We start from the raw sequence: 13,926 nt of genomic DNA on the forward strand, positions 1-13,926 counted from the left end.
GCTGTACCCTCACACTCCCAAGGGTCCGGCTCAGACTCTGCCATTGACCTTGGTCTCAGTAAACTGGACCTAGGCTGAAGGTGCATGGGGTCCCTTCTGAGGACACGTGGCTCTGATCCCTCGTGCTTAGGGAGATAGGGTGGAAGGGGTGCCCCGGCGGTGGGGACGCAGCTGGCCGGGGTCTGCAGGGAATACGCTCGGTACACAGGAAGGTCAGACACGGGCCCATCCTGCACGGAGGGACGCGGTGCTCCGCAGCCATGTGAGCTGGGCAGCTCAGGCGGAGGACAGCAGGGGCCGAGAGGCGGCACGTGGGGACTGGGACGGGCGCTCCGGCCTGAGGAGGCCCCGGGGAGCCGCCCGCTCGGGGCTGCCCTTTAGCCCCAGCGCGTGCTCCTGGCCTTTGCCCGCTCCCTGCTTTCGATTTCTAGTAGAAAGTTAATTTCCCCTCTGGCCTCCCCCTTCCTATACCGGATTTGGATTTCTTGCACATGTTTTTAATAGGCATCCCTTAATCCAAGTGTTGCCTTCTGGGTTTTATTCTGTTTTCTTTTCCTTAAACAAAACAGAAAGTCTATGCCAGTTTGGAATAGGGCTCAAAGCTGAAGCCAGCTAATGTGTAAGGCTGGCAGGGGGCCAGTCATGAATTAAGTGCCCCATGCCACTCGAGAAGTCTGGCCGACACAACACTGGTGGGGGCAGGGGGCCGACACGGCGAGAGCTGGAGGCTTCTGCGTCTCCAACACCTCTGCTCCAGGAACAGAGATTAGCACAGACTCAGCAGTCTGGCCGGGAGCAGGGCTGTTTGAAGGGAAGGCCTTGGGCACACGCCACCATCTACCATTCCAGGTGTGCCAAGCCCTTGGCCTGATGAAGTAAAACCATTTTTCATTGGGGCAAGTCACCTTACCCCGTGGAGTCGTCCTCCTAGCCTTTGAATGGCATATCTTCAGGTTCTTTTGAAGAAGCAACCTCATGTAAAATTGTTTCTGCATTTGTTGGGAAACTCTCGAAATCAGGCCTGGCTGGCTTGATTGATATAGGGGAGGGGTTACCTATAACAAGCTTTGTTGCTGCCGCAGAACTAGTAAGGATTCTGTCTACCAGCCAGAGAATTGTAGCATATTCTCGCTTTTTGCCTTGTCTGCTAGGAAGCTCAGAGCCAAGTGGAGGCTTCTTTCAGTAGCTGGAATCTCACGGTTATCCCATTTATAGCCTTCTCTGTTCCAGGGTCCTGACTTTTTAGTTCTCTTGTACTTCACCATGATGTGGATAAGTCCTTTGGTGGGAAAGAAATGAGGGCGGATGGGAAAAATGAAGTGCTTTCGAGGCAGAACTCGGAGGGGGTAATCTTCCTTTGGGGGCTGCAGCTCCTCTTGCGGAAGTGCCTTGAGGAAGCAGCTGAGGTGGGTGAGAGGGGGAGAGGTGGAAGGCAGGGCCGGCTTTTAATTGTTTGCAGAGAATAATGAATGTGTGGCTGGGGGGCTGCTCTGGTTTGGAACGCAGGTCAGCTTGTCCAAACAGCCCTCTCCGAAATGGCAGCTTTGAGACGGTCTTGGCCTGACTGCGCTGCTCCTTCGAACCAGCATCTTCTTAATTACGTGTCAGGCTCCTGCGTCCAGTGTTTTCCACAATACTGTCCAGCGTGTGTCTGCAAGTTGCAGGGATGTTTGGACAGGGCTCAGATCTGCTTGGGAGGGCCTCTTGGGCTAGGTCCCTAAGCCCTCTCTGATTCTGAGACATCTTAAACCCACACTTCTCCCGCGTGCGGTTCCAGCACCATGTCACCTGACGAGTAGTCTGATGGCTTTTGGTAGGTGGGCTGTGCCAGTGTTCCTGGGAACCTAGCTGTCTGTCTTCTGCCTGGACTAAGCCCAAGGGGTGCTGGACAAAGATTTATAATTTGGGGAGAGGATTCTGTTCTGTGGCCAGCCCAGATCAGCCACAGCTGCACCTTCAGGCTGACTCATGCCAGAAGCACAGTGACCTAGACGGTCTGCTTTTGATGTCCTCTAGTACACTGAGACACTCTTCAGACCAGGCAGCTGAGGCCAGAGAGGGAGGTCACATCTGCAAGGTCACGCAATAACATCAGCAGAGCCTGCCTTTGGGCACTGGGGGCCCGAAGCCCTTCCCCAGCACCTCTGGCCCTGACATGTGGCCTGACCCCTTTGAATGCTTGAATTGCACTTGGATTTATTTATTGTTTAAGGTTTCCAAAGCAACACAGCTCACATTTTAGTGACCACATTGTTTAGAATATAGCTTATCTCATTGGAATGTTGAGGCATCCAGCAGAGCCTGAGCCGGATGTTGCTGACGGGGCTCAACTCAACCCCAGGGGTCCAAGCCACAGGCCACGGTCACTCTCGCCCCATCGCTCCCCATTCCGCTGAGGAGCTTTGCTCTCCTGTCTGCCTTCCTTCCCTCTCTCCACGCTGGGAAGACAGGAAAGGGGCAAGGATGCTTTGCCCTTCTTCTGATGGAGGTCAGGACAGGAACAGGATGTTCTCAAGCTCAGTTATCAAAGTCATTGTCGTTGACACCATTTCTTCTGTGTCTGATACACGCTCTGCACTTCACAGGAGTTATCTCAGCCCATCCACAAACAGTGCCTGGTGGTGGAAAAGAGTCTCCATTCAGGTGGCTGGGGGCAGGGTCCGTGAAGGCTGAAACTCGGAGTTTAACTGGTTTGCTCACAGACACACAGCCAGTCCGAGCCAGAGGAGAGTGAACTCTGGTCCACCTGGCTTGAACACTTGTGCTTCATGACCTGGTTAACATCTAGGGCAATGGTTTTCAACCAGGGGCTGTTTGTCCCCTAGAAGACATCTCCCAGTGTCTGGGGACATTTCTTATTGTCACAGCGTGGGAGGGTGAGATGGAGGGTGCTACTGGCATCTCGTGGATGGAGGCCAGGGATGCTGCTAGCCATCCTATAACATACAGAATCCCCTCCCTCCCCAAACGAAGGTGTATCGAGCCCGAACTTCCAGTGATACTAAGGCTGAGAAACCTGATCTAGGTGTCCTGGCTCTCGGGCTGACCCTTCCTGTGTGTGCGTTGAATGCAAGGATGGATGTAAGTTACCGGCTGCAGCGCTTCCCATGCCCTTAGAAGGGACCGTGGGCGAAGACCCCGGGAGATTAGGGCTCCTTTGCCTTGTAGGGAGCACTCAGGCCCCTGTCAGAACAGCCTCTGATGCTTCTCTCTCAGGCTTTGCACACTTCCAGAGGTCTGGTGAGCAGAGGTTCCTGTGGGTTCTCAGCCCAGGAAGTTGCCTGGCAGGCAGTAAGCAGGGGTCTCGGCCAGACTTGGCCTGGCAAGCCCTTCTGCCCTTTTCACCAGCTCCCACAAAGTGCCTAAGTCATCAGGCAGGTCCAGATATATGCCAGAGCCCGAGTGAGTGAGCCAGGCGGAGGTCTGAGATGGGGAAGTGAGGATGAGCAGGAGACTCCCTGCCTCTCCACCCCAGGGTGGGATTTGTAGGCAGAGAGCAGGATGTGGGAGCTGGTGCGCCCAGCCGGGTGGGGCAGTGCAGGGCAGGGGCAGCGGGAAGGGGCCAGCACGGGGGTGGGGAGGGGAGGCAGGGGGGGCACGCAGGGGAGGGGTGACAAGTGCCAGCCCAGGGCTCCGAGGACAGACCTGCTGAGATGAGAGATGATGCCAGGGGGCAGGAGGAGGACAGGGGTGCCTAGGCAGTTGGGGAGCCCAGCATGACTGGACGTGACAGGAAGATTAGGGAGTCATATGGGATCACATGAGAGGAGACGTCTGTTTCCGGGGTTCCCAACTCTTCTGAGAAAGAGAACCCGTCCCTGACAAGATGGCAGTTTTGCTCTGAGGAGACTACAGACTGATAACTAGGACACATTCAGAATTTCTTTCAGGAAAGTTTATGTCTCAGCCACTCCGACAGATGGCATCTGGATACGTCCAGAAGACAGTGTCTGGAATAAGAGGCATGGACCTAGTCAGTCCGCTCTGCGGGCAGCACCTGGTGCCCGTGTGGCTGCCGAGACTGAGCCCCCCACAGCGCCCCCGGGCTGTGTCATTTTAAAGGCTTGGACACTGCTGCTTGACAGGCTAGGCATTTGCCCAAGACCAGGCAGAGCCAAAGGCAGAAAGTCCTTTTGGGAGCCCTTTTGGGGGCAGAGATCAGCATGGGGGGCCTTGGAAGAGAGGCTGGGAGGTGACCACGTGGGAGGTGGTCCAACCTCATTGAGCACGCGGGGCCTGGCCAGTGGGTTTGCCCAGGGCTGGTTGGTGCCTGGCCCTCTTCAAGGTTAGCCCAGCATGTCCTTGAAGACTGCTTCAACCCACCGCCAGGCCAGGGGGCAGGGCCGGTGCAGTACTTCTCCAGATACCCAAGTGTTGTGCCCATTGGATCTGCAAGTCTTAGATGATAAAGCGCATGAGGTAGCGATTGTGACACCCTCTGAGAGGTAGAGAAACAGTCTTCTGGAGCATTCGGGGCCCGTGGAGGAGCAAGGGCCTGGGCAGGTGCACTGACCCAGCAGCCGGGCCTGTCTCCTAGACCTGCAGCCCGTCACCTACTGCGAGCCCGCCTTCTGGTGCTCCATCTCCTACTACGAGCTGAACCAGCGCGTCGGGGAGACTTTCCACGCCTCGCAGCCGTCCATGACAGTGGATGGCTTCACCGACCCCTCCAACTCAGAGCGCTTCTGCCTGGGGCTGCTCTCCAATGTCAACAGGAACGCAGCCGTGGAGCTCACGCGGAGGCACATCGGTAAGAGGCAAGGGGCAGCCGCCTTCCCCCTCCCCCACCCCGCCCCCTGCACTCAGACCACCCCACTGTGCTGGGACTCCTGCCGAAACTGGGAGAGGACTCCCGCCCCATCCCTACTCCCAAGCGTCGTGTTGTCTTGTTTAGGGGCCAGACAGGTCGAGTTCAGGTTGCTTGGCCATTCTCACTCAGGGACACAGATAGATCATCTCTGCAAACGTGAAAGCCACAGGGGAGAACACTTCAGGGAACAAGGAAGGGAAATCGCTGAGAAAGGCAACACATGCAGTTCTCTTGATAAACGTCCACTTCAGTAACTGATAGGTGGATGAGTAGATAGTCCGTCTTGGAGGGGTGCGCTCTTAGTTATGAACTTCATGCATGATTGTGATTATTCTGGAAAGCTTATAAAGGTAGAAGCATAAGAATTGCCCACTGCAGGGACCACCACAGCTGCTGACATTCTGTCTTCCAACACCCAGAACATAGTAAAAGATCACTTCGTTCAGGGAAGATGAAGCCTTGGTATTTATCACTTGGTTTGCTCATAAAATTATCCCACTAAGGCTATTCATAATGTTTTGATCCAAAGTCACTTAGAAACTCTGCAGAGATGGTGGGTGGGTGTGGTGGAGTCTTCTTCAGCATCATCTGCGGACCCCCGTCGGTCAGGGGACCCCAGGGCAGAGCCAGGAACGGGCAGGGCGCAGGGGTCTGGCCCACGTGACCAGGGCACCGCTGCTGGTTTGCAGCGTGTCTTGGGCATTGACCAAAGATTCCACTGGAGGAGAGGATTCTGTAGTTGAGAGAAGAGGCGTTGGAAGCCATGGATCTAGACCAGTGTGCTCATTTCCAGGGAATAATCTGACGTCCAGGGTGGAGCAAGTCCTGCAGGGGCCAGACGGCAAGTGTGACAGTGAGACAGCCCCCTGCCCTGAGCCCGCGTCCTTCCCAGATGGCCTCCCGTTTTTTTTACTTTAAACAAGATACTGATCTTGGGTGTTACTGATTCTCTCTGTACTTTTCTATATTTTAAAAAAATACTTCAAAAATTACTGCAACAAAATAGACGTTTTTGTTCTTTTGGTCCGGACCTTCCCACCTCCACCTCTGCTTCCCGTTCTTTTTTTTTTTTTTTTTTAATCCTCACCCGAGGATATGTTTTCTGTTTTTGTTTTTGTTTTTTGATACGTGCCCCTAGCAGGAACTGAACCTGGGACTCTCTGATCCGCAGGCTGATGCTCCAACCACTGAGCCAAACTGGCCAGGGCTGTTTTTATTGATTTTTTAGAGAGAGAGGAAGGGGGGAGGGAGAAACATAGATGTGAGAGAGAAACATCAATCAGTTGCTTCTCATATGTGTCCCAACTGGGGGTCAAACCATTAACTTAGGTCTGTGCCCTGACCAGGAATCGAACCCGCAACCTTTTTGTGTATAGGATGACGCTTCAACCAACTGAGCCACCCGTCCAGGGCTGCCTCCTGCTCTTGACGGACATAATTCAGAGGTTCTTCGTTGTGGACCCTGAGTCTGTCCTCTAACACGGAACCAAGAAGGAATGGGGGGTGTGGGGGATGGGACAGAAATGGGAGGAGACAGGGGAACCCCCAGTGGCCCGTCGGTCCGTGGTCTGGTTCCCGTCCCTCTTGACGTCGTGCCTGTAAGGTCTGGCTCCGTTCTCCAGCCCTCGGAGCCTCTTCCGAGGTAGAAGGGAGCACCCTCGGCTGCATGGGGAGCTTTGTCAGGGCCGTTACGCAACTGCTTGAATTGCAGAGTCAACTTAAAAATAACTTTTGTCCATCTGGAGTGGATTTAAGAGATGAAGCAGCAAATGATATGAGCCTATGGACTGTTCAGAAACAGGCACTGAGGGGAGAAAAAGGAGATGGCACTAGTCCCCCCTGCAGCGAGGTGCTCCTGGTGTCTGCTGCCTCAGGAGCTCTGCAGGTTTACTGACCGATTCCTGAAGCTCGGAGGGGAGGGGACCTAGTGGAACACAGACAACACTTAGCAGCCCTCTGAGGTAGGCATTATTATTGTCCCATCTTAGCTTAGGCTCAGAGTTTGGAGTGACCTGCCGGAGGCCTGTACTGGTCAGTGGCAGAGACTGTCCTTGGGGCTCACCCCATGCTCTTTTCTCATCTGTCCCTTCCTGCTTTGGGAACACAGCATCACCCATCATTCCCGGTGTGAGGTTAGGTTTGGGCTCTGGGTCCCCTGTGCCTGCTGAAGCTGGAAAGAACCAGCCACTTGGAGCGTGGGTCGCTCTGCCCCTCAGCTGGCTGCAGCCGGCCCTGGGGCCCGCGTGGGGCCGACAGCCTGCCCTGGCCTGACCCGAATCTCTCCAGGGCGAGGCGTGCGGCTGTACTACATCGGAGGCGAGGTCTTCGCGGAGTGCCTCAGCGACAGTGCCATCTTCGTGCAGTCCCCCAACTGTAACCAGCGTTACGGCTGGCACCCAGCCACCGTCTGCAAGATCCCACCAGGTAATAACACCTCCGCACCCACCCTCCCCCAGGTCCTCTCCCCTGGGAGGCATGTCTGGGTTGCTTTCTTCCTGCCGTTTTCTCCTCATCGGGGGTTGCATTGCCAGCCTGGAGGTGCTTTGCCTGGGTTCCCTCTGTGCCTTACCATCTTACTGCACTCTCCCTGGCCCTCCAGGGAGCAGACGCAGCATCGGATGGATCTGCTTCTGACCCGGGGTACCTGCTCATTGCCCTGTGTGTGCGGATGCTCAGTTTCCTCCCTCCCTCCCTCCCTCCCTCCCTCCCTTCCTCCCTTCCTCCCTTCTTCCTTCCTTCCTCCCTTCCTCCCTTCCTCCCTTCCTCCCTTCCTTCCTCCCTTCCTCCCTTCCTCCCTTCCTCCCTTCCTCCCTCCCTCCCTCCCTCCCTCCCTCCCTTCCTCTCTTCCTCCCTCCCTCCCTCCCTCCCTCCCTCCCTTCCACACACACGCACAGCATGCGGGGCTGCGGGGGGAGGAGGGATGAAGGAAGCCCTGCTGCTGTCTCCACAGCCCTTACACACCAGCTGAGATACAAGATGAAGATATAGGCACAGGGTGATGGTGGGGTGGACCCTGAGGGCACCCCAGGCTGAGGGGACAGTATGGGCAGAGGCCCTGAGGTGTTGGGGGCAGGGCACGTATGGGCAGCACTCGGACTGGAGGAGAGGCCGTGTGGGAGACAGGAAATGTTTAGAAAGCAGGATGGGACCAGGCTATGGAAGGACATAAGTTTTGCTTTTATTCTGGGGAACTCTTGAGGATTTTCTGAGCGCACTGGTGAATCCCAGCTGTACTCCAAGAAGGGGTGTCAGGCTGTACCCCACAGGGTGTCTTGGACAGGGTCAGGCCTGGGGAGCAAGACCAGGCAGGAGGCTGATCCCACCCGAGGCCTCCTTACTTAGAACAGCCAGGCCGACAGCCCAGCCGAAGCCCACTTCCCGTGTGGTCCGCACCCCGGGGCCCGCAGCCCGCAAAGCGTGGACGGTAGTGTGTGGCCCCGTCAGGCCGCAGACCGTGATGCACGTGTGCCTTGTCGTGTGCTGCCCACTGAGTCACAGGCGATAGTGAAGGGTCATGGCAGGGTCAACCTCAGAGTGCAGACAGGACGATAACTGCTCCGGGTGTGCAGAGCACTGTGGTTGCGTCTGCAGAATCTGTGTGTTTCTGCTCTCACTTGTCAGTCCTCTCCAGGTGAGGAGGCATCTTGAGGAGACCAGTTCAGAGAGGTTAAGCCATCGGCCCAAGAACACCCAGCTAGTAAGTGGCTGAGCCGGGATGAACCGAGGACTGACGGTGTGACTCCAAGCCGTGCTCCTCTGTTCTTGGCTCCGCTCGGGCCAGAGCCTGGTTGGGCCCGGCCTGTCCACACTCGCCTTGGAGAAAGCTGGAAGAGGAAGCTGGATGCATTGGTGGCATTCTGCCTACTCCCTTCCCCAGCTCCCTCATCTCTCCGGCGAGGGCCGAGTTGGCCGTGGTGGTGTTGGTTAGCTCAGAGGATGTCAGCACGCGGGGTCCTCTGAGGCCAGCCCCTCCTTTTATACAGGTTCACAAAGAAAGAGTGACCAGCCCAGAGTCACACAGCAAGGTTCGGAGTCTCAGGTTGGCCCGTTGGTCAGTGTCACCTCAGCTCACCTTTTTGGCATTTCCAACATGTGCTCTTGTCTTTATTTTTCTGAACACATTCCTGGCACTCAGGTGGCAAGACTTCAAACAAGAGATTTGTTATAAACTTTATTTGTGCCTGTCTCTAGTTTTACTGCCTGGAGAGTTAGACATGCACCTTCACTTGATTGTGAATGTCACCCCGACCCAGGCTGGTGCCCAGAGTCCAACATGGGGCCCAGATCGCTCCTCCCTCCTGGCCCAGCACGAGGTGATTCATCCAAGGGCCTGGGTGGGGGGTGCCCTGGGACCTGCGATGCGCTTCCCGATTGGGGAGCCTTCAGCTGGCCTGTCTCTGCTGGCACTCCTATTGAATGACAAGGTGGTCATTTTCCCCCAGGTGATCGGTCAAACCCCAGACAGCTGTAGGCATTCTGGCTCGGGTCCCTTGTCTCTCCAGGGCAGGGCCCCCTTCTCCAACCATCTTCCTTGCTCTGGGGGTCCCACTTCACTGTCCCCTCCAGTGTTCCCACAGCGCGAGGGGCTGGAGATTGCAGACAGTGTTCAGTGCTCTGCACATGTCGGCTGCACCCCACAGCAGTGGCAGTGGCTTCAAGGGCAGGGACTGGGTGGGTGCTGAGCGTGGAGGACGTGTGCCACTTCAGCATGGGAGGTAGGACGTTGTGGGTGACCAGGGATGGCTGTAGCCAGGAGGGGAGCACCCGGCACGTCTGCCCTTCAGCCTCACGAGCACCGTTTTCATTCTGTTGGCAGGATGCAACCTGAAGATTTTCAACAACCAGGAGTTTGCCGCCCTCCTGGCTCAGTCCGTCAACCAGGGCTTCGAGGCCGTCTACCAGCTGACACGCATGTGCACCATCCGCATGAGCTTCGTCAAAGGCTGGGGGGCAGAGTACAGGTCAGCTCGGGGGCGCGGGGCCCGGGGGGGCTCAGAACAGCAGAGCAGGGGCTCAGGGACGAGCTAGGCCAGCCCTCAGCCACAGAGCAAAGGCAAGGATCTGAGAGAGGCCGCAGCCTGGCAGGCTGGCAGGCGAGCGTTGGCCCAGCACCTCACGGCACAGGTGTTCCACGTCACCCCGGGGAAGGCACCTGGCATCATTCCCGCGAGGTGGGCGAGGGGACTGAGGCCCAGGGATGGAAAGTGACTTGACCAAAGTCACATCGTTAGTGGCACCTAGGTCGTGGCTCTCTTGGCTTCTTCCTCATTGTTCTTTTTGGGCAGATGGGTCTAGGACGAGCTTCTCCAGGGAGTCGTTTCCATCTCCTCGTTCCTTCCCCTGCGGTTGCATCTGACGCGGGTGACCTGAGCGTCTAGAATAGGACAGACCTGGGAAGCAGGGAAAGGAGGGGAGACTTGAGGAGTCACAAAGGAACAAAATTGCTCGGAAAAGAAACGGTGTCTTTCAGAATTTCAGGTATCAGTTTAAACCTAACAGTAGTCAGGGGCTGACCTGGTCTGCTCCGTGCAGCCTCTCAGACCACTCTGGTTTGGGCTTAGAGAATCCGGTGCCTCTTCTTTCACACCTGGACAAGTTTGCTGTGGGCAAGGCTGTGTGCCCCTCCCCTGCCCAGTGCCCAAGGCAGACTCGGAGGTACCCACACGTCAGCGGGAGCCAGCGTCTTGCAAGTTCCTCTCCCCTTCTCTTCATTTTTCCAGATGTTTGGAATCCATTTTGTTTTGCAGTCATTCTGCACCCAAGCCAAACCCATTTCAATATTGGCTCTGGGCCACCATGTCTAATGAAATCCAGATGAGCATGACTTATGGAAAGTCAGATTCTCATTAGAGGATTTCGGTCCGTAAAATCCTCTTCCATTTACCGTATTTTAGCTGCTGTTCCCTGTGTCTGCCTCCCAGTGCCAGGGAACAAAGCACCTTGGTCTGTGGGGGGGTCTCTGAAATCCAGGATGAGTGGCCAATTGAGCAATCAGAGGGGTCAGACCTCAGGAGAACTCACAACACAGTTATAATGGGCCGAGGAGATTAGCCCAGGCCCAAAGGCCTGGCCCAAGGGACCTGTTAGCCCACCTTTTAGCCCTGGCTGAAATCCCTTGAGGAACAAGAGTTGAAAGGTTAGAAAATATGTATTTTTTTTAGTGGGGAAGGGGAATATTTAAAGATGGACCCAACGGAAAAGAATCAGAGGGAGGTCCCTGTGCTCCCCTCACACTCAGGAGGCCGTCCTGGGGCCAGCCGCAGGCACCCAGACCAGCAGGCACCCCAGGGTGAGTCTGCAGTTCCGCTCCAGTCCTCCACTGGGTGAGCACGAGGGCGGGGCCCCGAGGCCAGCGGCCCTGGGCCTGGCGTGGCCCCACAGCTCTCCAGCTTCAAGCGCAGGGACGAGGCCCCTCGGTGGCAGACGCCTTTCTCTGGGGGCACTGTGTCGCCCTGCAGGGCGCCGTGCCAGCACACCCAGTCCCGTGTGGCCCACCATGTCACTGCCACCTGGCAGCACCTCAGGGCAGCCGAGCTGGTGGGCGCGGCCCCTTCCCAGAACAGCCTTGCCCTCCTCCTGCCTCTTGGGCCAAGGAGAGTAAGGTTTCATCGCTGCTGAGGGGGCCGGCGGCAGGCCGGGCCCAGGCCTCCCCTCCAGCTGGCACGGGCGCCCCGCAGCAGATAGCCGCGCGGCCGGCCTCTGGAGCTCGCCTGCGAGCTGCGTCACCCACCGGCCCGAGTTAGACAAAGTGCTTTGGGGAAAAGAAACGTGTGTGCGCGCCTCGGTTTTTTCCAGTAATTGTTTCATGGCTCGCTCTGCTCGTAAGATTTTCCAAAATAAGGCCATAGATGGGAATTATATCAGCACACTGGGAACCGACGGCATGCGGACTCTGTCGGCGCTTCGTAAAAAACACCCCTCAATCAGACAGACGCACGTCATCGCGGCCTGCTGGGGCCGGGCCGGGGTGGACACGGAGCCGACGTGCCCGTTCAGGACAGACGGGCCCCAGGGAGACCTTTGTTCAGGCTGGAGGTTCTGTCCGGGGCCTGACATGGCCGCTGGTGGGCCTCTGGGGTACCCTGGAATTTGCCTTTCATGCTTAACTCTTTAAGGGCCATCTCCTTCCCCATCAGAGACCCCGGTTCACGCGGAGCCCTCCTGGGCTGGAAGAGTTTGGCAGATTCAGCGAGTTTCGGGCACCTCCTCGGGAGCCCTGGGAGCCCAGCAAGGCCGGACCAAGCTCTGGCTCTGGGGGGAAGAAGGCCGCACCGCAGGGAAAGGTGCACTGACTTACGTGCGTGCCTCCAGACCAGCGGGTCTCAACCTGAGGGCCGTGACCCCTTTGGGGGTCGCACGACCCTTTCACAGGGGTTGCCTAAGACCATGGGAAAACCCCAAGACCATCCGACGGTCTTAGGAACTGAGACACCGCTCCTCTCTCCGTCTCCAGGCGGGTCCGCCCACATGCAGATAGGCCCACAGACAACATGAGGAACTGGATTAAAGGGTCTGGGCATTAGGAAGGTTGAGAACCACTGCTCTAGACATTTTAAATCTCTCCTCTCCCTTTCCCTTTCCCTGTGTCTTGTAGGAGACAGACAGTGACCAGCACCCCCTGCTGGATTGAGCTGCACCTGAATGGGCCTTTGCAGTGGCTTGACAAGGTCCTCACCCAGATGGGCTCCCCGAGCATCCGTTGTTCCAGTGTGTCTTAGAGACATTGGGTGTGAAGAGGGGGTTGGGGAGGGCGGGCTTGGGGAAAATGGCCATGTAGGAGGTGGAGAAAATTGGAACTCTACTCAACACACTGTTGTCAAGAAATTTTTCTCCTTCAACCAAAGTGTCACCAACCTGTTCTCCAAAACACAAAAGCAAACCCAGAGATGGATTTTATGAACAGCTGTGTCTGAACACATTTGCCCTCTGGCCCCAGCTTGAAGGGCAAGAAATGGCTTCTGCTTTGGTGGCTTGAGCAAACAGGTAGTATGTCACCACCCGCCTCCCTCCCCCCAGCCCTTCTTTTTTAATGACAGCAACCTGGGATGTCACTGTCCAGGAAATGACCCTCTGTTCAGGACTGGAGTGTGGCATTCACCTTGGGTGTTCTAGGTAGGGAAAAGCCTGCAGGGGTGTGAGCAGATCTCCTGCCCAGCCCTCTGGCGCTTGTGACAGATGCCTCTTGCACTGAGCAGTGAGCCCCAGCACTCCCTCAGCAGACCCTGCACCTGGAGCTGGACTGACTCGGGGTGGGAGGGGCTCGCCTGTCTCCTCCCCCTCAGAGCATACTGACTGATGTGACCCAGTGTGTTCAGGGGCAGGGACAGTGGGGAAAGTTGGAGAGACCTCTTCTTTCAAAATGCTCTTAAATGTGTCCCTTCTCACTTTGAGCAGTTGGAAGGATCTGCTGAGGCTCGGTGCATATGCAGTGTATCGTTTGTCCCATTGATCTCAGAGAGATTTGAATTGCGTGAAGTATTCACAGAAAGCAGGAGGCACTGTGGAGTGACAGCGTTCGGGCTACGGCAGCACTACATAGCGTGGGTCCCAGTTGTAAGAGCTCACTTCATATTCTCATGCATTCGGCTATTGGTTTATGTAGTCATTTGCATTAATTAAATGAACTTTATCATGTGCTCTTTAAATGTTTGTTTTATACTTAAATCCTGGGTTGGCGCATTGGCTGGGAAGCCAGAGTGGGACCCAGCGACATCTCCCCCAAGGTGAAGCTTTTGCTGAGAAGACACCTGCCAACAGTTTTGGAAACTGAAATTAACAGAAGCAAATTCACCAAAAGGGGAAAATCTCAGGCCATCATAGGCAAATGAAAGGGCTATTAAAATTTTTTACACCTTTGAAAATTGTAGGCTTGGTGCAAAGAGGTCTGTCATCTTTCCCCTGGGGTATAAGATTATCTAGTTCATGGTAGAGGATTATCAGTGACAACTCTAGCAGTTACATTGTGTAATAAGTACTGCTCCCAGTGGCAATTAGTGAGAAAACTATTATAAATTATTTCAACTGGAAAAAGAAAAGAGCCCTTTTGCAGAATACAGCAGACAAAATTGCCACTTGCAACTGGTACTTTATTCTTTGCTGCTGTTTTTGTATGAAAT

The 13,926-nt window shown here is 55.8% G+C and overlaps 1 protein-coding gene across 1 annotated transcript in view; it reads left to right on the top strand.

The window, feature by feature from the left end:
* The window catches only part of SMAD3 (SMAD family member 3), a 110,290-nt gene extending 96,841 nt beyond the window's left edge, over nt 1–13,449 (top strand). The window contains exons 6-9 of the mRNA XM_036274809.1: nt 4,538–4,750; nt 7,097–7,234; nt 9,627–9,771; nt 12,405–13,449. Of these exons, the coding sequence (XP_036130702.1) occupies nt 4,538–4,750; nt 7,097–7,234; nt 9,627–9,771; nt 12,405–12,528 (620 nt within the window). The 3' untranslated portion in view covers nt 12,529–13,449. The remainder of the gene's footprint in view (nt 1–4,537; nt 4,751–7,096; nt 7,235–9,626; nt 9,772–12,404) is intronic.
* Nucleotides 13,450–13,926: the final 477 nt, after the last annotated feature.

Source organism: Molossus molossus, unplaced genomic scaffold (assembly GCF_014108415.1).
Source record: "Molossus molossus isolate mMolMol1 unplaced genomic scaffold, mMolMol1.p scaffold_m16_p_1, whole genome shotgun sequence".
Taxonomy (NCBI): domain Eukaryota; kingdom Metazoa; phylum Chordata; class Mammalia; order Chiroptera; family Molossidae; genus Molossus; species Molossus molossus.